General features: G+C 44.5%; 1 protein-coding gene across 2 annotated transcripts in view; it reads left to right on the top strand.

The window, feature by feature from the left end:
* LOC125441695 (carboxyl-terminal PDZ ligand of neuronal nitric oxide synthase protein-like) overlaps positions 1–22,579 on the top strand; it is a 63,923-nt gene extending 41,344 nt beyond the window's left edge. Inside the window, exons 11-12 of one of the 2 annotated variants that reach the window (XM_048512496.1) lie at positions 15,836–15,879; positions 22,412–22,579. In XM_048512496.1, coding sequence (XP_048368453.1) covers positions 15,836–15,879; positions 22,412–22,545 — 178 coding nt within the window. In that variant the 3' untranslated portion in view covers positions 22,546–22,579. Of the gene's footprint in view, positions 1–15,835; positions 15,880–20,413; positions 20,647–22,411 lie in introns of those variants that run through there. The other variant, XM_048512497.1, reaches the window with a different exon arrangement.
* Positions 22,580–23,900: the final 1,321 nt, after the last annotated feature.

The following is a 23,900-nucleotide window of genomic DNA, read 5'->3' as shown; positions in this document are numbered from 1 at the left end:
ACATCACTTTTAACTGTAAAGTATACATTAAAGATATTCTGAAAAGATGCTGTTCCACAGCTTGGGTTCCATTTGCCTAACTTTCAAGGGATGATCTTCATGAACTAATAAAATAACCTTAAGTAACTGGTAACTCTTGTAGGATCTCAGAAGCTCAGCAGGGTTATCCCTGGTTAGTTCTTGGATGAGAGACCACCAAAGATGTCAAGGGTTGCTATGCAGAGACACCACTCCTGCTCATCTCTTGCATTGAAACCCGGCCAACAGAGTCACCATCAGCTATGATTTGACTGCGCTTTCCACTACCAGATTCATACAGAAGAAGGTGGTCCTCCAACTCCATACAAATGCTGCTCTATGGTTGGGTAGTGGTTCAGAGTGCATGTGTGAAGTGCAGGGGATCATGAGGGGAAAATTCTCCCACCTCCCAATACTCAAAGGGAAATAAATGTTCCCTAACTCTTCTATCTTTTCTTCACTGCTAGTCAGCCTCTCTCTCTCTCTCTCTCTCTCTGTGTGTGTGTGTGTGTGAGAGAGAGAGAGAGAAAGAGACTCTATTGGGGTTCTCTTTAGTTGTCTCTCCCTGTTCCACTGCAAAATAAATATTTAACTCAACCAGTTTTGGGAACTGAGGTAATCCCCCTCCTTTCACGCTCCCTTTCTGTTTTAGGAAGCCTTTTTAAAAGTTTAACAAACAAATTATAGAATTTTATTAACAATTTCAGGGGATTAGGTAGGAGTTGTCAGCATAGAAAGAGGCACTGTTTATTTACAGGTATTTAGGTTTTTTCAGAGTTCAGCACAGATGGTAATTGACTTTTAGAAAAGATGTCAGTTTGTCACAGAGCTTGTAAAATATGATAGACTTTCAAGATGTTGCACAGAATATACTCAGGCTAGCACACAGAGGTTCATGTCGTAATTCTGGCGCCTTGTTGGAAAGGAGTATTTACTAATTCACTTTTCCCTTCAGACTTTTCAAACTTTAAGTCCTAGCTACTCTGTCCAGAAGACATGAACCTGGGTGAGGAATCTTCTCCCTAGAAGTAAATTCCCTTCCTGGCTAGAGTCTGAGACACTCTCTCCCAATATTCTCTTCCTGCCAAAATCACAGATCTGTTCCAGACACCAAAACATGTCTGTTCTCTCTGGAACTCAGAGCTGAACTCCTCTCAAATCCTGTCTGAAGCTCTAAGTACTTCTAAACCTCTGCCCGTTCCCAACCTGTTACTCACACTCTCATGTTCTTTGAGAGTTTAATGCCTTACATTCTGCCAATTCTGTCCCTGCCTGCTGCTAGATCCATCACAGTGTGTGTTTTTCAAATTATCAAATTTAAAATTAGGCAGATCTATGTAAAATTTACTAGCAGATTTGTATGTGGGGGAGAAGAGATAGCGAATTGGACAGATTCCTTTCCAGGTTTAGAATATAAGGGAAATGTATTTAGAGTGTTAACAAGACAACAGCAGGGGTACAAGTAGAGGGCCCCTATTTGTATAGAGGAAAAAGGACCAGGAACACAACTGGGCTAAGTTGTTTCACAATTAGGTACTTATTCAGATCCACCATCCAAAATGCTGCCAAGATTTTAAACAGTTGCAAACAGTGACATACGTGTGTTGTAGCTACTCCTGGCTCTGCTACATGCATTTACAATCCATGTGTTACAGGTACATTAAATGTTTTGTATCTTTCAGAAAGAGAAAAATGTTCTACAATGCAGAACCCTATTATGAGTTCCTTGAATGTACAAAATTATTATGTACCTATTCCACACTGCAATTAGATTTAGAAAAAGTGAAGCGAAAACTCATGGAAGGAACATTGAGATATGCTGATGGCACCACATTACTGGCAGAAAATAGCTCGAAATGATTACTGCTGAAGGTTAAAAGCAGAAAGTTCCAAACAGGATTATAGCTGAACATCAAGAAGACAAAAATAATGACTGCTGGGGAATTACTCAACTTTAAGGTTGATGATGAGGAAATTGAAATTGTCCCCTAGACATTCTATTCCTTGGCTCCATCATCAACCAAAAGGGAGAGCGTAACCAAGAAAACGGAGGAAGATCAGGGATTGGAAAGGACAGCCGTGAAGAAGCTATAAAAGATTCTTAAGTGTAGGGATGTGTCACTGGCAACCAAGTTAATAGTATTCCCTATTACTTAGTATGGGTGTGAAGGCTGGACAATGAAGGAATCTGACAGGAAGAAAGTAGGTACCTTTGAAATATGGTGTTGGAGGAAGAAGAAGAGGAGTTTGGATTTATATCCCCCCTTTCTCTCCTGCAGGAGACTCAAAGGGGCTTACAATCTCCTTGCCCTTCCCCCCTCATAACAAACACCCTGTGAGGTGGGTGGGGCTGAGAGAGCTCCGAGAAGCTGTGACTAGCCCAAGGTCACCCAGCTGGCGTGTGTGGGAGTGTACAGGCTAATCTGAATTCTCCAGATAAGCCTCCACAGCTCAGGCGGCAGAGCTGGGAATCAAACCCGATTCCTCCAGATTAGATACACGAGCTCTTAACCTCCTATGCCACTGCTGCAGGAGAGTGTTATGGATACCGTGGACCACCAAAAAGACAAATAAGTGCATCTAGATCAAATCAAGCCTAGAAGCTTAACAGCCCTATCCATGAGCTCAGGCCACGTTGCCACGCCACTCCCAAAGGGGTTTCCCAGCATCGTGGGGAAGCTTCACAAGCGTGACAGCCTCCTTGCTTCTGAGAAGCCCCCATAGCGTGTAATAGGCTTACGCCACCCAAAATGGTTGCATCAGTCATATCTCACAGCTGCTGGCATAACATGCCAGATAGCCAGAAGGGAGCCAACTAACATTGGTTTCTCCCTGGCCCACCTGTTATACCAGTGGCAGTGGAGGCACAGGGACGCTGCTGCAGCCTCCTGCACTGCATCCCACCACCAGGGAGGACAGTGGAATGTCACCCCTTTGCCAGAGCAAATGCCCAAAGAGGGTGAATCCGTTGGCAGAGTTGCCCTGCTGCTCCCACAAGTAGATTTGCCTTGGATGGGGCTCAAACTGACACTGTCATGTTTTGATCACATTATGAGAAGACTGGAGCCACTGGAAAAGATGATAATGCTAGGAAAAGTCAAAGGTAGCAGGACAAGAGGAAGACCCAACATGATGATGATGATGATGATGATGATGATGATGATGATGATGATGATGATGATGAAGAGGAGGAGGAGGAGTTTGGATTTATATCCCCCCTTTCTCTTCTGTAGGAGACTCAAAGGGGCTTACAATCTCCTTGCCCTTCCCCCCTCACAACAAACACCCTGTGAGGTAGGTGGCGCTGAGAGAGCTCCGAGAAGCCCAAGGTCAACCAGCTGGCGTGTGTGGGAGTGTACAGGCTAATCTGAATTCCCCAGATAAGCCTCCACAACTCAGGCGGCAGAGCAGAGAATCAAACCCGGTTCCTCCAGATTAGATACACGAGCTCTTAACCTCCTACGCCACTGCTGAGATGGATTATCTCTATAAAGGAAGCCACGGACATCATTTCGCAAGACCTGATGAAGACTGTTTACGACAGGAAACTCTGGAGGTCATTAAAGTTGCCATGAGTCAGAAGTGACTTGACAGCACTTAACACACACCCTTTCCACACTGCACATTTCATGGAGGATCTAGAGACCATGCAAGTAGCAGTTCAATAAGGCTCTCAGGAGGCCTGTTGATTTCATTGTGGACCTCAGTGTACAAGTGATCAGGTGGCAAGGTTTCTTTCTTTCGTATACTTATGAATTTATTATTTGCTTACTTGTATTATCAATAGTCCACCTTTCTCACAGGGACTCAAGGCAGATTATACAGTGCAAGTCAGCAAAATCAACCGAATGAGATATCCAATAAACAGTGCGCTAGAATTGTAGATGTCTGGAACCAATGAGAAATCTGAAAACATAACTGAAGCAAAGCATCAAGTATTAGCATGATGACACATTAAACAATGCAAAAATTACATAGCGGGATACTATTTACAGTACTAGGCCAGACAAGTTATACACAAGCTAGAAACCTTAAATTTTCAACCTAATAGTTCTATAAACCATTCTGTATAGTATAATAATATTATCTGTGTAGAAAAGCCTCCTTGCACATCTCAGCTTTGAATAGTTTGTAGAAAGCTGGGAAAATATGTATGACTCCTATTGTGCAATCACTCCATTGGTTGCCTCTGAGTTACTGGATTCAGTGTAAGGTACTGGCTATCACAATCAAAGCCCTTCAGGCTTTGCCATTCACATCTGCAGGACTGCCTCTTCCCCTTTGCTCCACCACAACAGCTTTGGTCACCTGAGCAGGGCATTCTGCAGATGCCAACCTGCAATTGAGCAAAATCAAAACGCCACCATCTTATGGAATATCTTGCTTGATGAAGTCAGGAAGGCTCCCATGCTCCATATAGGCTAGAAGAACTTACTTTATCTGTCTACCAAGTTAACAGAGAAAACATTCTTTTCCCATCCCAAGCACACCCACATTCAAGGCAACTCTATACCCCAACAAACTGCCTGGCCCCCTAAAAACTAGTGTTGCAATTCCATTTGCTAGAAATCTTCAGAAATTTCCTTTGCCCTTGCATGACTAGAGCAGCAGAGGGCAGTGCTGTTTCAGTTTCTCCGGCTTGCAGCGCCTAGTTTGCAGTGACTGTTTTAAAGTTCACCTATTTCAATGCAACAGAATATCCACAATCTGTTGGGTAGTCCCAAACTGAGTGCAGAGCTATTTAATTTGAGCGTTTTGGCACTCATGAGATGGGGTGTTACAATCTCTGGCCTGCCTGCCAGTCAGGTTCCCAGCTCCTTTTCATTACTGTCTGCACAAAAATATCCAAACAATATTCAATTCTGTGTAACCGTCATGTTTCCCACCAAAGGAACCCTGGGAAATGTAGTTCTGCAAGGGAGCACTTGTGAGTCAAGGCATCATCAGTCTCTAAATACTAATTTTTTGTATGACTTTATGTTGTTCACCGCCCTGAGCCCTCCGGGGATAGGGCGGTATAGCAAGTTTAATAAATAATAATAATAATAATAATAAAACTGGCAGAATTCTTTGGAAGGAAATCAGGTCTGTGAGAGACTGTGGCTCCCATATTCAGGCACCCAATTCAGACCCTGGCATCTCCAGCCAAAGGATCTCAGGTAGTAGGCACTGGGAAGGACCTTCCTCTGTATGGAGTCCTAGATAGCATCCATTGATCACAGCAGATATCAATAGGCTTTGGAACTCCAGATGTTCATGGACTACAATTCCCATCAGCCCTTGCAGCATGGCCAATTGGCCATGCTGGCAGGGGCTGATGGGAATTGTAGTCCATGAACATCTGGAGTGCCATAGGTTCGCCACCACAGCACTAGCAGGACAAATGGGCTGGTTTGAGACTAGACAACTTCATATATGTTCATGACTAGGCTGGTTGTTTCTGGGATGATACTGAAGCAGACACCTCCTTTGGGGCCTCTCGTGGGCTTTCTCAGCATGCCTTGATGGCTCTTGACAGTTTCCAGTTTTGCCCTGACCAGCTAGATCCGATCTCCCTTTTGCTCTGGTTCTGCATCTATCATTTCACCCTCTTTCACTTTTACAATCAAGACTCTCCAATGGAAACAGACAAAGATCACACTTAGCTTCCTGGCCCACCAAGAAATTTCAAAAACCAAAGCTGTGTAATACATTTCATTGTGTGTATAAAGTACAAGTTATAGCCATTTTATGGCAACCCAGCAAGGTTTTCAAGGCAAGAGACTAACAGAGGTGGCTTGCCATTGCCGCCTTCTGCATAATGACCTTGATAATCCTTGGTGGTTTCCCATCCAAATACGAATCAGGGCCAACCCCGCTTGGTTTCTGAGATCTGACGAAATTAGACTAGCCTGAGCCATTCAGGTCAGAGCGATACCCTTCCTTTCATTAGGATTAGTCAAATATCATTCCTTCAGGCATGGTGGAATGGTTCACAGTCTGCAGCTCGAAACAGACTGCAAAGTGTGTCGTGCACCAAACTTGATTAAATGGTGCTGAATATAAAAGAGGCTTTCAGGCTGCCCCCACGAGTGCCAAGACAGAGGAGGAGACAAAATATGATAATCGCTTTTTGTAAATACAAAGGCAGCAGTTAATCAGAGCGAGTTAAACTGAGCCTGAACCAAATCTCTAGCCTCTCTTCAGGACTCACATTTAGGGAGAAGGAAAAAGCACTGCTTAAAAGAGGCTGTTTAAACAAACAAAAACTTTTAGCCATGAATCCAAATTCTGAGCTTTGAAATTTGGTCATCTCCGAAACGTGAAGTAACTACCCTTCTTCAGTAAGCCAATGGCTTGAATTGGCTGGAGTGTTTTCCAGGACCAAAGGATTTCCACCTGTTGAGCATGACTGTATCCTTCCTCCCCTGCTGTGGTCCCAAATGCTCATTTGGGGACCATTTGGGCCTGCAGCAGGAAAGAAGGTAACAAAGTCACACTTCAATGGCAGAAACTTCTTCCACCTGCACAAATTCTCCAGTGATTGTAAGTCGTTAACTACCCCATTTTATGGATCGCAAACTGAAGCCAAATGGCAGCAGTTTGTCCTAAGGTGCTTCCCCAAGGTGGAAACAGGTTAACAAGATGCTAGAATTTTACTCAAATCGTTCAAATTTCATTCTCCTGGTCAAGAAGAAAACGGCCTGTCTGTGTTCATGTGTTCTCCTATACTCTAAAGCCGTGGTGGCGAACCTTTGGCACTCCAGATGTTATGGACAACAATTCCCAACAGCCCCTGCCAGCATTGCCAATTGGCCATGCTGGCAGGGGCTGATGGGAATTGTAGTCCAGAACATCTGGAGTGCCAAAGGTTCACCACCACTGCTCTAAAGGATGCTTTAAAAAGAAAAAAAAGAACTTGATTTTCAGAACGTGAGCACTCAATACATGATCAGAGGCACTGTCCTCTTAAGTCACTTTCTTACAGCAGCAGCTGAGCTTTCCTCAGCAGAAAGACACTCTGAAAATCTTCAAAAGCAGATCAAATAGAAGTTAGCCACCCTATTTGAACTGGCCATTGCTCCACACTCAGTGCTTCTCTCCTCTGTGGAACACAAAAGACACACCAATGAAAGCTTGTGATAACTCAGGCATGGACTACACTCGCATCAGAATCAGGAAGTAACATGAATTGGCTTCTTCAGGATGGTAGCAAATAAGGGGAGACAATTGCTCAGTGCAGGCAGAAAAGTCCCCAAGTCAATGCCCAGCCTTCTAAGTTACAAAATGGTCCTCTGGTAGCAGATATTGGGAAAGAGCATTCTTTGCCAGAGATATGAGAATGCAGCGGTTAGTCAGAGGTACCAACTGTTCCTACATTAAAAGAAGTTCCTGCAAGTAATAATAATTTTTAAAAAATCAGGCCTAAAGGTACTACATCAGTATTCTTGTGCTCGTCTTCCACCTGCAGGGAGTGTTTTTCCATAGAGCAGAATTTGAAACTGTGGTCTTCCATCTTGTACTCTGTTTACCCAGGGTTTTTCTTCTGGGCTCCAAGTCCTATTGAAAGCATTGGAACAGTTGCTGAGTTAATGTCTAACTTTTGAAGGATAGTCTCCCTCTTTTGTGACATCTTTATCCTACAGACACATTACAATATATGTATGTATATATGTCTTTCCTGCTTGGGAAGAGGAAACATGTTTTCCTCTTCGCTGTCTGGAGAAAGCTGCTCGGCAATCATCTGGCAAGCAGGTGGTAAAGATTCCTATCCATCCAACAATGCCATTTAGTTTGTAACCTGTGACTAAAATCGGCGTTGGCTTTAATTTCAGAGTCTGCATCAGGGGCACGCTTGTTAATCTCTATGCAAAGCAGATGAAATGAATATGCAGCATTTGAGGGATGTAATTGTACAGCTTCCATTCAGGCACTATAATTTTCCAAACAGGATCTTGCAATCAAGATCCTATTCATTAGGGTATAAACAATTTGGTTTTTCTCAGCTCTCCAGTCTGCCAATCATTTCAATGGAGTGAGCATCTCTGCTATTTAATAAAAAAAAGAAAAGAAAGAAAAGAAAGAAAGGGGGGGGGGAGGAAAGTTTCCTTTGTGTTAACAGAGGTAAAAGTTGTAGGCAACTTCCAATAAGAGAGAGAAGGGGGGGAGGATCCAGTTGTTTTAAAGGCTTGGTTTTTCCTTTGTCCTCTTCTGAAGGTCTGTAAGATTTTTCTGCCCAGGACTACCAGTTAATTTCCATGTATTTCTTGAAAAAAGATTATACTCTGCTTTTCAACAACTGCTCTCAAAGGAGCTTACAAATTTTTAAAAAACAGAATTAATAATTCAGTAATGGTGCAGTCCTGTAGCTGTCTACTCACAAGAAGACCCAGTGTTTACTCCAAGGAAGTACGTGAGCATAGTGGCCTGCCTAAGAGTGGAACTATATGTTACATGATCTTCTCTCCAAGCCAGGTGCCTGGTGTTTTTTTCCCCAGCAAAAGGGAAAACATGGAGGAGTGGATAATATTCAGCAGGTAAATGGGGCAAAGACTACCGCTGTCTGTATTCATTTGAAATGTGGAACTGGAGGAGAGCCCTAGGGATACAGTGGACCACCAAAAAGTCAAATAAGTAGGATCTTGATCAAATCAAGTTGTCCCTAGAAACTATAATGTTCTGCAATGCAGAATCCTGTTATGAGTTCCTTGAATTTATAGAATTATATGTTCCTGTTCCATACTGCGATTAGGTAAAGATGAAGGTGGAGTGAAAACTGGTGGAAGAAACATTGCGATACGCTGATGGTACCCCATTACTGGCAGATAACAGCAAATACTTGAAATGACTACTGTTGAAAGTTAAAGGAAAAAGTGCCAAAGCAAAACTACTGCTGAATATCAAGACGACAAAAGTAATAACTGTTGGGGAATTACTCCACTTTAAGCCTGACGGTGAGGAACTGAAATTGTTCAACATGTTCTATTTCTTGGCTCATCGATCGTAAAGGGAGACTGCAATCGAGAAATCAGAAGGAGATTTATCAAGTTAATTTGAACCATGGTATTCCCTGTTACTATGTATGGGTATGAAAGCTGGATAACAAAGAAAGCTGACAGGAAGAAAGCAGATTTCTTTGAAATCTGGTTTGGGAGGAGAGCCAGGATGGTGTAGGGGTTAAGAGCAGGTGGATTATAATTTGGAGAACCGGGTTTGATTGCGTACTCCTCCACCTGAGTGGCAGAGGCTTATCTGGTGAACCAGATGTGTTTCTGCACTCCTACATTCCTGCTGGGTGACCTTGGGCTAGTCACAGTTCTTCGGAACTCTCTCAGCCCCACCTACCTCATAAGGTGTCTGTTGTATGGAGAGGAAGGGTACGGAGCTTGTAAGCCACCTTGAGTCTCCTTACAGGACAGAAAAGTGGGATATAAATCCAAACTCTTCTTCTTATGAATATCGTGGACCACCAAAAAGACAAATAAGTAGGATCTAGATCAAATCAAGCCTGAACTGTCCCTAGAAGCTAAAATGACTAAACAGAGGCTGTCATAGCTTGGTCACATTATGAGAAGACTGGAGCCACTAGAAAAGACAATAATGCTAGAAAAAGTTGAAGGTAGCAGGAAAAGAGAAAGGCCCAACATGAAATGGATTGACTCTATAGAAAGCCATGGCCCTCAGTTTGCAAGACCTGATTAAGGCGGTTAACAATAGGACATTTTGAAGGTCATTAATTCACAGGGTTGCCATAAGCTGAGGACACTTAACATATCCACATATGGGATGAAGGACAAGTGTGAAATACCACTTCCCGTACACCCAGTGAAGGATTTGCCTCTTAAACCACACCCCAGCAGCTATAAACTGCAAAAGGCGGTGGGAATAAAACTTTGCAGAAAATGTAACACGAACCACCAGTTAAAACTGGTTATGCTTAACGCACAACTAATGAGGCCAATGCCCTCCTAAGCCATGCTTTAGTTAACCTGATGGGGTGGGAGCAACCACCAAAGAAGTCCTAGCTTCATCTGTCACTGGCATTACTTCTTTTTTCTTCCTCTGAACAGCTTAAAGAGCCAGTCGGGCTGAAAGGCAGAATAAAAACAACAGAATAAATAAGTCAACATTTGTGGTCAAACTTCAGGAGAAGGAGGGTATAATTTGAGGGAAGGCTTCTCAGCAGCTCTCCAGACCCATACAGGATCCCTGATGTACAGTTGTTATGCGTCCAAATACAAAAGGTCTGTCACACATCTGGACACCAAGAATCCTCATCTACCTAGCCCCTCTTATGAAATCCTACAGGACCGGACTGAAGCTCCATCTAGTCAAGCATCCTGTTTCTCTCTGAGACCAACACAGTCCCACTCGCTAAGAAGCTGAGGACACATGGACAGCTGCCCCCTTCCCTCCACAACTACTGTTGTATTTTAATGGCCTCTAGTAAGACACTGATAGCAGTGTGAGATCGTAAGAAGAGACTTCATTGCTTCCAGGTGAAGAAGCAGGATTCACATCTTTTAATGCTTCAAGAGACAGCAGGGTGTAGTGGTTAAGAGCTGTGAACTCTAATCTGGAGAACCAGGTTCAATTCCTCCCTCCTCCACAGGAAACCTGCTCAGAGACCTTTAGTCAGTTACAGTTCTCTCAGAACAGAGGCAGGCAATGGCAAACCAGCTATGGATATCTCTTGCCTTGAGAACCTTACAGGGTCACCATAAGTCAGTTGTGACTTGACGTCACCATTGCTTCCACATGTTAAAGTGAAATCTCTCTGCAATTAGGAAAAACAGAAAGCTGCAGCCCAGCTTGTTCCCCACTGAATGTTCTGCTAGCTGGGAGTTTGGAAGAACGTCAAATGTGGAAGCATTAAAGAAAAGGAATCCTCCCTCTGGGACCAGAAATGGTGCAGCCCCTCTATTGACTTTCAGCACTGGAATGCCCTTAATCTATTTTAACTGAGTTTCAGTCTCGGAACATATTTCCAGTGTCAGAGCTCAGCTCTGGAACAGATAAAAGAAAATATATAAAAAGATGGCATTGTTGTTACTGTTTTCTTTACCTGATAGTGGTTAAAGTAGCATCCGTTTTTAAGAACCTTTAAAACTAGCCATATTAGCAATGACAATGCTAGAAACAACATCAGCTAATATGTAAAACCTTCAGGTTGGCAATAGACTAAAACCAGCAAGATATCAAGAACCCCAAAGAATCAGATGAGTATTGTCAAAGGCTTTCATGGCCGGAATCACCAGGGTGTTGTGGCTTTTCCAGGTTATATGGCCGTGTTCCAGTTAGCATTTTCTCCTGACGTTTCTCCTGCATCTGTGGCTGGCATCTTCAGAGGATCCTGAGGAAATTAGGGCAAAACACCCTAATCAGATGAGTGAATGAACATACCTCACACCAGGACAGTTCAAAGCCGAAAAAGTGCACAACCCCCAATCACTGAAAACTCTGGATAACTGTAACATTCTCACGTGCTGGCTGAATTTTAACAAAGATGGAGCTAGGTACACAGTGGCAAGGAGGGAGTTCCAGCAATGAGATGCCACTGCAGAAAATACCTACCTATTCCTCTTGCCCCCGATCTTATTTCAGTAAATAGTGGCATGCTCTGAAGTGCCTCCAATGCCAATTTATTTAGGAGTTATGTCTCAGACCACTGTAAGGAAAAGAAATTAACTCCATAAATACTGAAGGCATGAATCAGGACAGTTCCAAGTTTTGAGAGGTCCTGTGGGGAGTCTTCTGGAGCTTCCTCGCTTTCTCTGCCTGCTGCTATGACCCCATCCACCTCTCCCTTCCTGACCACACTCGCAAGTCACCTGTGTGCAACAGCACTTGGTGGTTTGTGCACCTGGGAGTGACACTTCTGTGACCACATGAACACCACTTGTACACTCTTCTGCAGTGCTGTTGGGCAGCTACAGCAGCCAGAAGTGCAGGAGATGGGGCATTTGCAAGTGAGCAGGTGAGACAAGGATGCCTAGGCAGGTGGCAGAAGAAGCTGTAAGGGAGGCAAAAAAGGATTATGAGGAACGCATGGCTGCGAACATCAAGACCAGCAACAAACAGTTCTTCAAGTACATCAAAAGCAGGAAGCCAGCAAGGGAAGCGGTAGGCCCGTTAGATGACAAAGGAACAAAGGGTGTGCTAAAAGATGGCAGGGAGATTGCAGAGAAGCTGAATGAATTCTTTGCATCTGTCTTCACCCAAGAGGAGGTGAGGAACATTCCTGCACCTGAACCAAGCTTCTTAGGAGGCGAATCCGAGGAACTAGCGAAGATAGTGGTAGACAAGGAAGAAGTTCTGGCAGCCACTGATAAACTAAATGTTACCAAATCCCCTGGCCCAGATTGCATTCACCCAAGAGTTCTTAAAGAGCTCAAGCATGAAATTGCTGATCTTCTCACTTTAATATGCAACTTATCCCACTGAAATCAGGCTCCATCCCTGAAGACTGGAAGATGGTGTAATGTCACACCAATCTTTAAGAAAGGATCTAGGGGACCCGGGAAATTACAGGCCAGCTCAGTTTGACATCTGTTCCTGGTAAATTAGTAGAATCTATCATTAAAGATAAAATTATAAAACATGTAGAAAAGCAAGACCTGCTGCTGAGAAAAGAGTCAGCATGAAAAGCAAGCTTTTGCAGAGAGCCAAATCCTGTCTTACAAACTTACTAGAGTTCTTTGAAGGTGTAAACAGCAGGCATGTGGACAAGGGGTGAACCGGTGGACATTTGTCTACTTTGGATTTCCAAAAGGCTTTTTGGACCCAAGGAGTTCCTCACCAGAGACTGTTGAGAAAACTCAGCAATGAAGGAATAAGAGGGGAAGTCCTCCTATGGATTAAAAAAAAAACTGGTTGAGAAACAGGGAAACAAAGGAAGTGGGTGTAAATGGGAAGTTCTCACAATGTGAGAGATGTCGGGAGTGGTGTCCCCCAAGGATCCGTTTTGGGACCAGTGCTCTTTAACCTATTCATAAATGACCTGGAAGTAGGGGTGGGTAGCGTGGTGGCCAAGTTTGCAGATGATACCAGAATTATGTAGGGTGGGTAGAGAACCACAAAGGATTGCGAAGAGCTCCAAGCGGACCTTGATAAAATTCAGGTGAGTGGGGCTCCAGAAAATGGCAGGCAAATGCAGTTCAATGTAGCAAAATGTAAAGTGATGCACATAGGGGCAAAAAAAAATCCAAATTCTCACATACACGCTTACAGGGGTCAGTGCTACTCAGTCACAGACCAGGAAAGGGGATTTAGGCGTCTTAGTTGATAGTTCCATGGGAATGTCCAACTCTCAATGCATGGCAGCTGTGAGAAAAGGCAAACTCTATGCTGGGGATCATTAGAAAAGGAATTGATAATAGAGCTAACTGCAAAGATTGTCATGCCCTTATATATAAAGCAGTGGTGCGGCCGCTTTACTTTGGAGTACTGTGTCCAGTTCTGAGTTGCCGCATCTCAAAAAAAGGATATTGAGGGAGATAGAAAAAAAGTGCAGAGAAGGGCAACCTTGGGAGGATGATTGAAGGATTGGAGCACCTTCCTTATGAGGAGAGGCTGCAGCGTTTGGGACTCTTTAGTTTGGAGAGGAGGCGGCTGAGGGGGGATATGATTGAAGTCTACAGAATTATGCATGGGGTAGAAAATGTTGACAGAGAGAAATTTTTCTCTCTTTCTCACAATACTAGAACCAGGGGACATCTACATTGAAAATGCTGGGGGAAAGAATTAGGACTAATAAAAGGAAACACTTCTTCACGCAACGTGTGATTGGTGTTTGGAATATGCTGCCACAGGAGGTGGTGATGGCCACTAACCTGGATAGCTTTAAAAGGGGCTTGGACAGATTTATGGAGAAGTTGATTTATGGCTACCAATCTTGATCCTCTTTGATCTGAGATTGCAAATGCCTTAACAGACCAGGTGATCGGGAGCAACAGCCGCAGAAGGCCATTGCGTTCACATCCTACATGTGAGCTCCCAGAGGCACCTGGTGGGCCACTGCGAGTAGCAGAGAGCTGGACTAGATGGACTTTGGTCTGATCCAGCTGGCTTGTTCTTATGTTCTTATGTTCTTAAGCATTAGGGTAGGGGCCCTGGCTGATGCCCAACCTCAGGGAATGCTGACACCAGTCCTGGCATGAATGCAATGAATGTGTGGAGGCAGCATATTCCTCACAACACAGAAATGTATAGAAACTGTACTCTTCCTTTGCCACTATAAGCCTGGTACAGAATCTGTGAGTGCACAGAACGATCTGTTTGGTGTATAGCTGAGCATTCTGAGATGCTCACATTTCTTTTCATAGGTGTTTTGTTAGGTAAGTTAACCTGCTGTCCTGTGTTTTATGCTGATGTGCCATTTAACAAAAAACAATGAGAAATAAGAGAGACAAGAGAGAGAAAGCAAAAGTCAATTTTCAACTCTTAAAATGTGTGATTCATTTGAAATTGTGAGAAGAGTCTTTATCAGGCCTTTAAAAGATGTTTGTGAAGCCTGATGAAACACCATCTTCGATTCTATACAAAGTTTCTAGCCCTCATTGTCACAAGAATATGCCTGAAAACTCTAGGGCACAACTTTTCCGAATGACAGAGGCATTGCTGGGTGGGATTTCCACTGCCTTGTTCTTCAGCACTTCCCATGTCTAGTAGCAGAAAACGTTCTGCAAAACAGGTGGGCAAAAGCACTCCATTTTGCAGCAGTCAGGATGCTAACAGGTATCTGCTGGGATGAACATCTTCCATCATTGCTTTACTGACTACATTGGTTTCCAGTTGACTTCTAAGTTCAATTCAGAGTTCTGGTTGAGACTTTCAAAAGGCTAACAGCTTGGTGTCCGAAGTACCTGAAGGACCATCTTTACCCAGAGTAATGTAGTGGTTAAGAGCAGGTGGATTCTAATCTGGAGAACCGGGTTTGATTCCCCACTCTTCCATCTGAGTGGCAGGGTCTTATCTGGTGAACCAGATGTGTTTCCACACTCCTACATTCCTTCTGGGTGACCTTGGGCTAGTCACAGTCCTTCGGAACTCTCTCAGCCCCACCTACCTCTCAAGGTGTCTGTTGTGGGGAGAGGAAGGGAAAGGAGCTTGTAAGCCACCTTGAGTCTTCTTACAGGAAAGGTGGGATATAAATCCAAAACTACTACTACTACTACTCCTCTACTACTACTACCCACATGAACTTGCCAGGTTTTAAGAGTATCCCAGTGGAACAGTCTATGTTTTCAGAGGAAAGGATGGCAGGCACTCTTGACAGGGCCTTTTTATTTTGGCTCTCAAGATATGGAGAACAACTGTCCACTTTTTTCTTGTCCTCCCCACATAACTTAAAAACTCAACTTTTCTGGAGGTCCTTTGCAACCAGCAGAGGACTTAAGTGCAGTCGGCTTCTTCAAAGGGCTTATCGGGGGCTTGCTATTCTGTTTCATTCTGTCAAGTGTTGGTTGAAATGATTTCAAATGGCATATTTTAGCCTAGTGGTCCTGTGCTTGCTTGTTGCTTTTGGTAGTTATTTGATCAGTTCATTCTTTTTTATAACTTGATGGTATTGGACACCTGTTTCACTGCAAGCTGTCTTGAGGCTCTTCTTGGTGTAGAAAGGAAGGGCATAATTTGCCCAAACAGGACTTTTTTTTATCCAGGGCTACTGAATTCAACTCTTCTCAGGGCTGAATGGCACTTAGCTTAAAACCAAAAGGGGAGATTTAACCCACCAGCCCATCTGCAGCATCAGTTAAACTGATTGCTCTGCAACAAGCACACTATTGGCTTCTGTAGCAACTGTAAAATGTTGGTCACTGTCACATTTCTCTTCCAGATGGAGGACAAAGCTGATGTCCCCAAGACCACAAAGAAAGAGAGGTGAGTTATGAATCCTTGACCAGGCAGAACATTTTCTCTCCCTCCCCTTATAATATTACTGTAGATCTTATGACTGCATCAAGAGAGTTGATCAACGGTGGTTCAGTACAGAAAACATCTCTTCAAACAATATGTAATTACATTATGGACCACAAGATGTATTGAGGGCAACAAGCATAGACAAATGTATGAAGGACAGTCTATTAATAGAAACCGCCATTATTGCTAAATGGAATCCCCATATACTGAGGCAGTCAACCTCTGGGGTCCCAGATGCTGGGCCAAACAGGACAGCTGCCACGCTCCATTTTCTTGCTGATTTTCTTCCAGAAATATTCCACTGAATATAACTGAAGGCAGTGGGCTGGGCCAGGAGGACTGAATTCAATGTGGCAATTTCCATGGCCTTATGACTCCCAATACTGATTGGTTCTATCAAATGACAATTTGCTTTTGCAAATTGGTCTGCAGAAAGACTATTCTGGCACCCACTTAACTGCCTCATGAAATGTTCTTCCTCCAGACCCCAGAAATCCCACAAAGGCAAGCAGAACCACCATAGCCCTCAGTGTGATCTTCGTTTCCAAATGAATATTGACAGCTCTAATTGCAGGCTGCTGCACAAAGCCAGCTTGTTACTTCGTTGCACGCTTGCAAAAAAAAAAAAAACCCACGAAAAACCCACCACGGTCTCTGGCTCCTCCAGAGCTGCCGCATTCATGAAACTCAGCAAGGACTCCCCAGTGGGCTCAGCGATGCAGCCCCCAGCCAAACTAATCACTTCCTGATTGTCTTTCGGCCACCCACTGGGTATAATAGTAGAGACCAAGTTTGGCTGGTACATAACTAAGCACTCAGCACCAATTTGGAATACAATAATCATCCTCTGCGTTGCCTAATTAAAATCTGATCACTTAGGATAATTATTTCATATCCTAAGTATTGGGTAAGGTTGCATAATGTGGAGGGACCAGGAGAAAAGATGCCCAAGGAACAGCCTTGCTCTCAAGTGTTCAGCCCAAGAACTACACAGAAGCTTTCAGCAGCTTTGAACAATAGAGAAGAACATTCATGACGGCAGGTTGGAAGGTGGCTGGAATTCTCCTGCGCAGCTCATCCTTCCTGGGGGAAGAAACAGAAAGAAATCTGTGGGTGCCAGTTTCCTACGAATAGGGTAAGGGAGTCAAATTGGAACAATGTGTGCTTAAGCCAGAACATTGGGGTTTTTTTCCCTAATAATTCATAATAAAATTCCTTAAATTCCAGCTCTCATGAAAAGTGCAGCCAAGGGAGGGTGTGGAATCTCCCAATCAAAGGTGAGAGGATTGGTCTCTGCTTTGAAACATTTTTCCAGTGAACCAATCCCATATCATCCAATTTCTGACAGAGATGAAGGAATCAGGAATGTGCTCTGCAACGATGAACGGTGTAATTTCCCTCTACACGCAGAGAAGCCTCGCATATCCTGGGGCAGAGGTGGGATCCAACCAGTTCTCACCACTTCTCTAGAAGTGGTTACTAATTTTTTCTGAGTGCCGAGAAGGGGTTACTAAAGCAACCTCCCTGCCCAATAGGGACTGGAGGTGCGTGTGTGCGGCGGCGCCACTGTTGGAATCCCACCACCATCTGAACCTGTTATTAAAATTTTTGGATCCCACCACTGTCCTGGGGTATCCTTCAGGTAACACTTGGTCTCACTTTACATGTCCCATGGCTTCCGATGTAATATCAATGATACCACAGGCATTGAGTTAGAGGTCTCTGCACTGCAGGACAAATCCTGTTGAATCCTTGTCTTACAGCTCAGTTTGGGACAGGATTTTCCTTGAATTGGAGTCCCAACCAATGCAGAATTTGTGTGCTGCAGATCATGGAGAACCCAAACAACTCTGAAAGTTTTTTTAAATTTCAAAAACCTTTAATGGCATAAATCTTTTTATACAGCAGCATCTTGTAATTTTTTTTAATCTCCAGAAGATTGGCAACATCAGGCTTGCATCACCCCTAATATATCAGCCAGTGGCTTTTGTGTCTCTGCATGGGTGGGCAGCCTTGCGGGGTGGGGGGGAAGAGCACTTTTTTGCTGTCAAGTCACAGTTGACTTATAGTGATCCCAAAGTGTTTTCAAGGGAAGAGACATTCAGAGGTAGTTTGCCATTACCTCCCACTGCATCATGACCCTGGATTTCCTTGGTAAACTCTCATCCAAATACTGATCTGATCTTGTCATATATGAGCACAAGATCAGATTAGCCTGGGTATCCAGGTCAGGGCACAAGGCAAACAAATCTAGGCTCATGGGGTACCAGACTGAAGTAATCGTGCGATCTTGTTTTCATGTGACGTCTGGGATGAGTCCAGCTGGCATCGGGTGAGAGTCCCAGACAGAATCTTTGTCCTAGGACCCATGTGGATTCACGAAAAACTTTGGCAAAGGAAGCCATGGAGCCCACTGAATGCTTCCAACTCCGTGTTTTCATCATCCCCTGGCACACCAAGAACAGCAAGATGACACTGGCAGGGACATCCGGAGCTGAAGTATCTATTGTCTATATATTCCAAACACAAAGCAGATCATTAAGTGTTCCTACACAACACAGAGGCCAAATGCAGAACTCTGGTGTCACCATGGCTGTATCAAGGGTAACTGGTAATAAAAGCAAAGGCAGAAGGATGGGATGTGAGTGTGTGTGAGAGAGCGCGTGTGTCCACATGTGCAAGGCAGAAAGCCATCCTCTAGCTTCCCTTGAAAAGTTCCCAGAGGGCTCACCAACTCGCTCAAAGAATACATGGATATTGCTCGAAATGTTGGCACTTTGCCACCGAGCCACCCGAGCCGCTGCCGTGGCTTGTGCTGTCTGGACCCATCAATCACTAGACATGTCACCCTCTTCACAATTTTTTCCCTGCCCGGATATTCCGATTCCTGCTGATTACACACTAACGGGCCCAAGGGGAGGGGGCTTTGTATCTCCCATTTCCAGGAAGGGAGGGACTGCAAGGAAAAGGCATTGATAAAACCCCAAGACCCAATCAGCTTGGATCATGCAGCAAATCAGCTATTGTTCCTGCTGGAACCGTCCACAGCACTGAGGAAAGTATTTCCTCAGCTATAAATCTCCCGAGCTCTTTTTGTTGGCCAAGATCCTCCTTGACTTGTTTTCAAAGAAATCATTTTTTTAGAGGGAGAGGGCTGTCTTTGCAAAACATATACAGAATTTTATATGGACAGACTACAAGCTGTCTGCTGCCCATCAACACCCCTTATCCATGAGTGGAGTACTGAGTAGTTATGATGTCATGGAATATTCCGCAAACTTGATCAAGTGGGGAACTGAAGGCAGCAGAACACTGACAAAAGGTGCCATTTTTTACAAAGGTAACAAAAAACCGGAGTACTGAGGATAACCTCAGACAGGACTTTATATACGAGGAACAGTTACAGATATGGGGGTTAGAAGTAAGCAGAGATTTTGAAGACAAAGAAAACCATTGGGGGAAAGGGCTCAGAAACAAATAAGGGGCATTCATTCATAGGCTGTCTGTAAAAGTATTTAATTAAATTATCTGGAGCAATGCTAAACAAAGAACAAAGTGAGCTGGGAAGGACCCCATAAAGGTCCCAAATCGGACCATGTGTTATCCCCATTGTCTCAATGGACCTTAAACCCTCATGCCATCCAAAATCCTTTTCTTAGTTATAGCAGTTGATTGTACAATACAGGAGAGGGTCAACCAGTGCCATCAAATCACTGTGTGTGAATTGTTAACACTGTCAGGCTAGGACTTGGGAGACCCAGATTAAAATCTTCATTCTGCCAGGGAAGTTTGTTGAGTGTCCTTGGACCAGTCACTCTCTCTCAGCCTAACCCCGTGGTGGCGAACCTTTGGCACTCCAGATGTTATGGACTACAAAAATCAGGGGCTGATGGGAATTGTAGTCCATAACATCTGGAGTGCCAAAGGTTCGCCACCACGGGCCTAACCTATCATATAGGATTGTTGCGAGGATAAAATGGAGAAAGGCAAATGATTTAAGATGCTTGGGGCCCCCAGTGGGGAGAAAAGATTAGGTTGCCCTTATCTGTAACTGCTGTTCATTGAGGTCTTCTGTGCAGACACACTTTGGCACTGCACCTGCACAGGCCTGCCATTTGGCAGAAGGGAGATGCGACAGCTCCTTCCCGCTCAAACTGTCATGTGCTCCAGAGGGGAGCCCTGCCGTCCTCTCCGTTCCTGCATGCCGCCATTCACTTTCTGTCACAACAAATTAACCCAAAGAGAATACATCAATTCTCACACCCTGTGACAGTAAGAGAGTTCAGAGCAGGGCAGGAGGGGGGAATGTGTGCCTGCACAGAATACCATGGTGAACAGCAGTTGCAGGTAAGTCCAATGCTGTCTTCATCTTCCAGTGCAGCCCCACATTGGGATTCTAATAAGCTTACCCTTATTAGAGGAGGGGGAAGTCTCTTCGCTGGAACAGAGAAAGCAGAACTGTCTTTCCCACCTCTGCATCTCCTCTGGATTACAGGTCCAGAGCATAGTGGCAGATGAGCATATCTTCAGATGACCATGTGGCAGCTTTACAGGTATTTTGAAGAGATACACACCAATGGAGGGCAGCAGGTACTCTCTGTCCCCTTATAGAATGTGCCTGGATCTCCAGAGGGCCATCTTTACCTGCAAGCTGATTGCAAAGACGCACAACAGAAACAACCCATCTGGAGAGAGACTGAGCCGATGCAGCTCTACCCTTTCCGGGACCCAAATAACCAATAAAAAGAGATTTGTCAGTCCTAAAACTTTGTGTCCTATTTGTGTAGTACAATAAAGACTACTTGACATCCAGAGAATGCAGGGTCGTCTCCTCTTCAAAGGAAGGATGCGGCGAGGAGACAGGTAAAACTATCTCCTATGGCAGGTGGAAGGCTGAAGTCACTTTAGGAAACAAAATGAAGGGCCAGACTGGCTATTGGAACTGACAGAGTATTCAACCTTCCCTTCCTCAGGTTCCAATACACTCTGGCCACTTGTGGGAAAGTCCATAGGTACAGGTGGATTTAGTTGCCTGGCTGCCATAGCATTAGCCCACTGCTGAACCAAGAAGTACCAGATTCTGTGGCCAAGGTGCATGCCAAGGAGTTGGTGCCGGAGCCATAGGAATAGGTGACTCAGGACAGGTGGAGGACTCCAGATCAGAAAAAGTAGGTTCAGGCGATTCTGACCGTATAGATCAGATCCTCAGAGGTATAAACATAGCCTCCGGCAAGGGGGTCAGTTCGACTGCGGAGGCTCGCAGCCTTCTTAAAGTCATGAGACCCAGTGAGGGGCTGCACTAAAGACCAAAGATGAAGCACAGTATATCTAAATAGATAAACAAACATGATCTTGCTGCACACCTGTACTGGACTGTACTAGTGTTGGGTAAAATCCAGAGGTGGGATTCAACATGTTCGACAGAACCATTTCGGCAGAACCGGTTGTTAAAATGGTGCTTGTAAACCACCAGTTGTTAAATTATTTGAATCCCACCATTGGAACCAGTTATTAAATTATTTGAAACCCACCACTGGTAAAATCCAATTGGCTGAGTTGGCATGACAACATAGAATGTTAATTGTTCAGGAACCAAAATATTTGATGTCCAGATTCTGAGAGTGAAGGGACAATCGTCGGGTTGGCTGGGATTAAAATGTCACACAGGGCCAGTCTGAGGATTTAGAAGAAAATTTTGGACATAGGGAATTTAAAGGAAAGGAGATCCCACAGACAAGAAAAAAGTAGGAAATAGAGAAGAAAACATGCTGAGAAAGAGGGGAATTAAAGTACTGAGGAAGATCTGAAGAGATTCTACAGTCCTTAATTCTGAGAATGAGCTGGTTTTAGTGGAGAGGGTAAGAAGAAACCTAGGTAGAAGAACAAGAGGAGTTTGGATTTATACCCCACCTTTCTCTCCTGTAAGGAGACTCAAGGTGGTTTACAAACTCTTTTCCCTTCCTCTCCCCACAATAGTCACCTTGTGAGGTAGGTGGGTCTGAGAGATTTCCAAAGAACTGTGACTGTGACTAGCCCAAGATCACCCAGCAGGAATGTAGGAGTGCGGAAACACATCTGGTTCACCAGATAAGCCTCAGCCACTCAGGTGGAGGAGTGGGGAATCAAACCCGGTTCTCCAGATTAGAATTCACTTGCTCTTAACCACTACACCACGCTAGCTCTCAAAGTACAAGGGGGCACAAGAGACAACAGCAAGAAGAGCAGACATCTAAAGAAACGATGGCTGTTGGAAGAGTCAAGTATTGGGGCAAAATGGCACATGGGGACTGGGGAGAGGAGAGGCAGGAAGCAAGTGGGCTGGCAAAGGAAGTGAGGAGGGTGGGTTGGAAGGGGGTTGGGCCAGGGAGCCAAAGGAGGCTTTAGGTTAGACTAAGGTTAGACTCTGACAGGGAAATTCTGCCAAGAAGAAATGGGGAGGAGGGCCGAATTCCACAAATCGATTGGCTGCAGGCTTCTAACAATCTCTTTTCAGCACTTACCCAGGTACTTCAGCCAAAGAAAAGACAAGCGGACAGAGCAGGCAAGCTGATCCAAATGCCACAACGGACAGCCTGCTCCACGGCCAACTATTTCATCTACTGGAGTCAAATTGATATTCATGCATGAAAAATTGATCCAATTTCCCAAGAATTACAAGCAATGTGATTTTCATCACCATCATCATTAGCAGCCTTTGAGCCGACCAACCATTCACCCCCCCCTTTTCTTTTTTAGCTTCTCCCTTAAAAATGACTTTGCTCCTCGTTGCTTTGGAAACCATCACAAAAGCCCCCCCCACCCCCCACCCCCTGGTCGTCTACCCTTGAAGTAACCAGCAACAGATGCGGCTTTGACCTCTGCAGCTTCCTGGAAACATACATTTGTCAAAATAAAAATAAAAAAGATTAATGTGAGGAAAAGACTTTTTAAACTATGAGGAAATCGTACTCTCAGGCCCAGACATGCAAGCCGGCAATTTGCAAATTGCAGTGAAATGCTGGCCCAGCAAAGAGCACCGTGAGTCTCGTTCAGCTCAATGGCACAACCTTGCTTTGACTGTCCTCTTCTTCTGGGGTGTGGGCTGGATTCTGACAGGTGATGAGTGCCTCTTGGGAGGTGCTGAAGGACTTCAGAGCCACGAGACCCTCAAGATGAACAGCTACGTACACAACACAAGAAAGATCTTAACCATATGGACTTTTGGATGAGCTGCAAGCATCTTAGCCAGGGCTAGATTAACTGTTTATCCCTCCCATCCGGCTTCTGAGTCCTGGCCAGGTTTTGCAGTGACGGGTTCTAAGCCATATTTGGCAGCAAAGAGGACCAGAAAAGTATCTGCACACAGCATAAAGTGTTATGTATATATCAACAACCTCAAGCGCATCTACAATACAGCCTTAAACTGGTTGAATAGTTATTCCCTTTTGTAGGAGACCTCTGGGAACTGCAGTTCTGAGAGACTAAGGCTCCCAGATAATTCTGAGAACCCTTACAATTCCCCAGATTCTTTGAGAAAGTCATGCCAAGCTGAAGCCGTGTAAGACAAGACTTGCTAGATGCGATCAACAGTTCATCTAGTTCAGGGGTCCGCAACCTGCGGCTCTCCAGATGTTCATGGACTACAATTCCCACCAGCCCCTCCAGCAATTGGCCATGCTGGCAGGGGCTGATGGGAATTGTATTTCATGAACATCTGGAGAGCCGCAGGTTGCAGACCCCTGATCTAGTTCATCTCTTATGGAATAATTATCAGCCAGATTCTTCCAGGAAGCCCAAAAGCAGGAGGCAAGAGCTTCCCCTCCCCCAGATTGCCCCCACCTCCAGTAACTGGATTAAAAAACATGATGCCTTTTAGACTTTCAGCTGCCCATACACATCCACTGCAGGCCTGGGGGTCCTATTAGGGTAGCCAGTCCTTGAAGACCAAGAAATATGAGGTTGCTTGTGGGGATTCTTCAACTACCATAGCTAGTCATTCCGTC

The sequence above is a fragment of the Sphaerodactylus townsendi genome, linkage group LG12 (genome assembly GCF_021028975.2).
Source record: "Sphaerodactylus townsendi isolate TG3544 linkage group LG12, MPM_Stown_v2.3, whole genome shotgun sequence".
Lineage (NCBI taxonomy): Eukaryota > Metazoa > Chordata > Lepidosauria > Squamata > Sphaerodactylidae > Sphaerodactylus > Sphaerodactylus townsendi.
The sequence above is the reverse complement of the archived record's forward strand: the minus strand, read 5'-3'. Positions and strand labels throughout refer to the sequence as shown.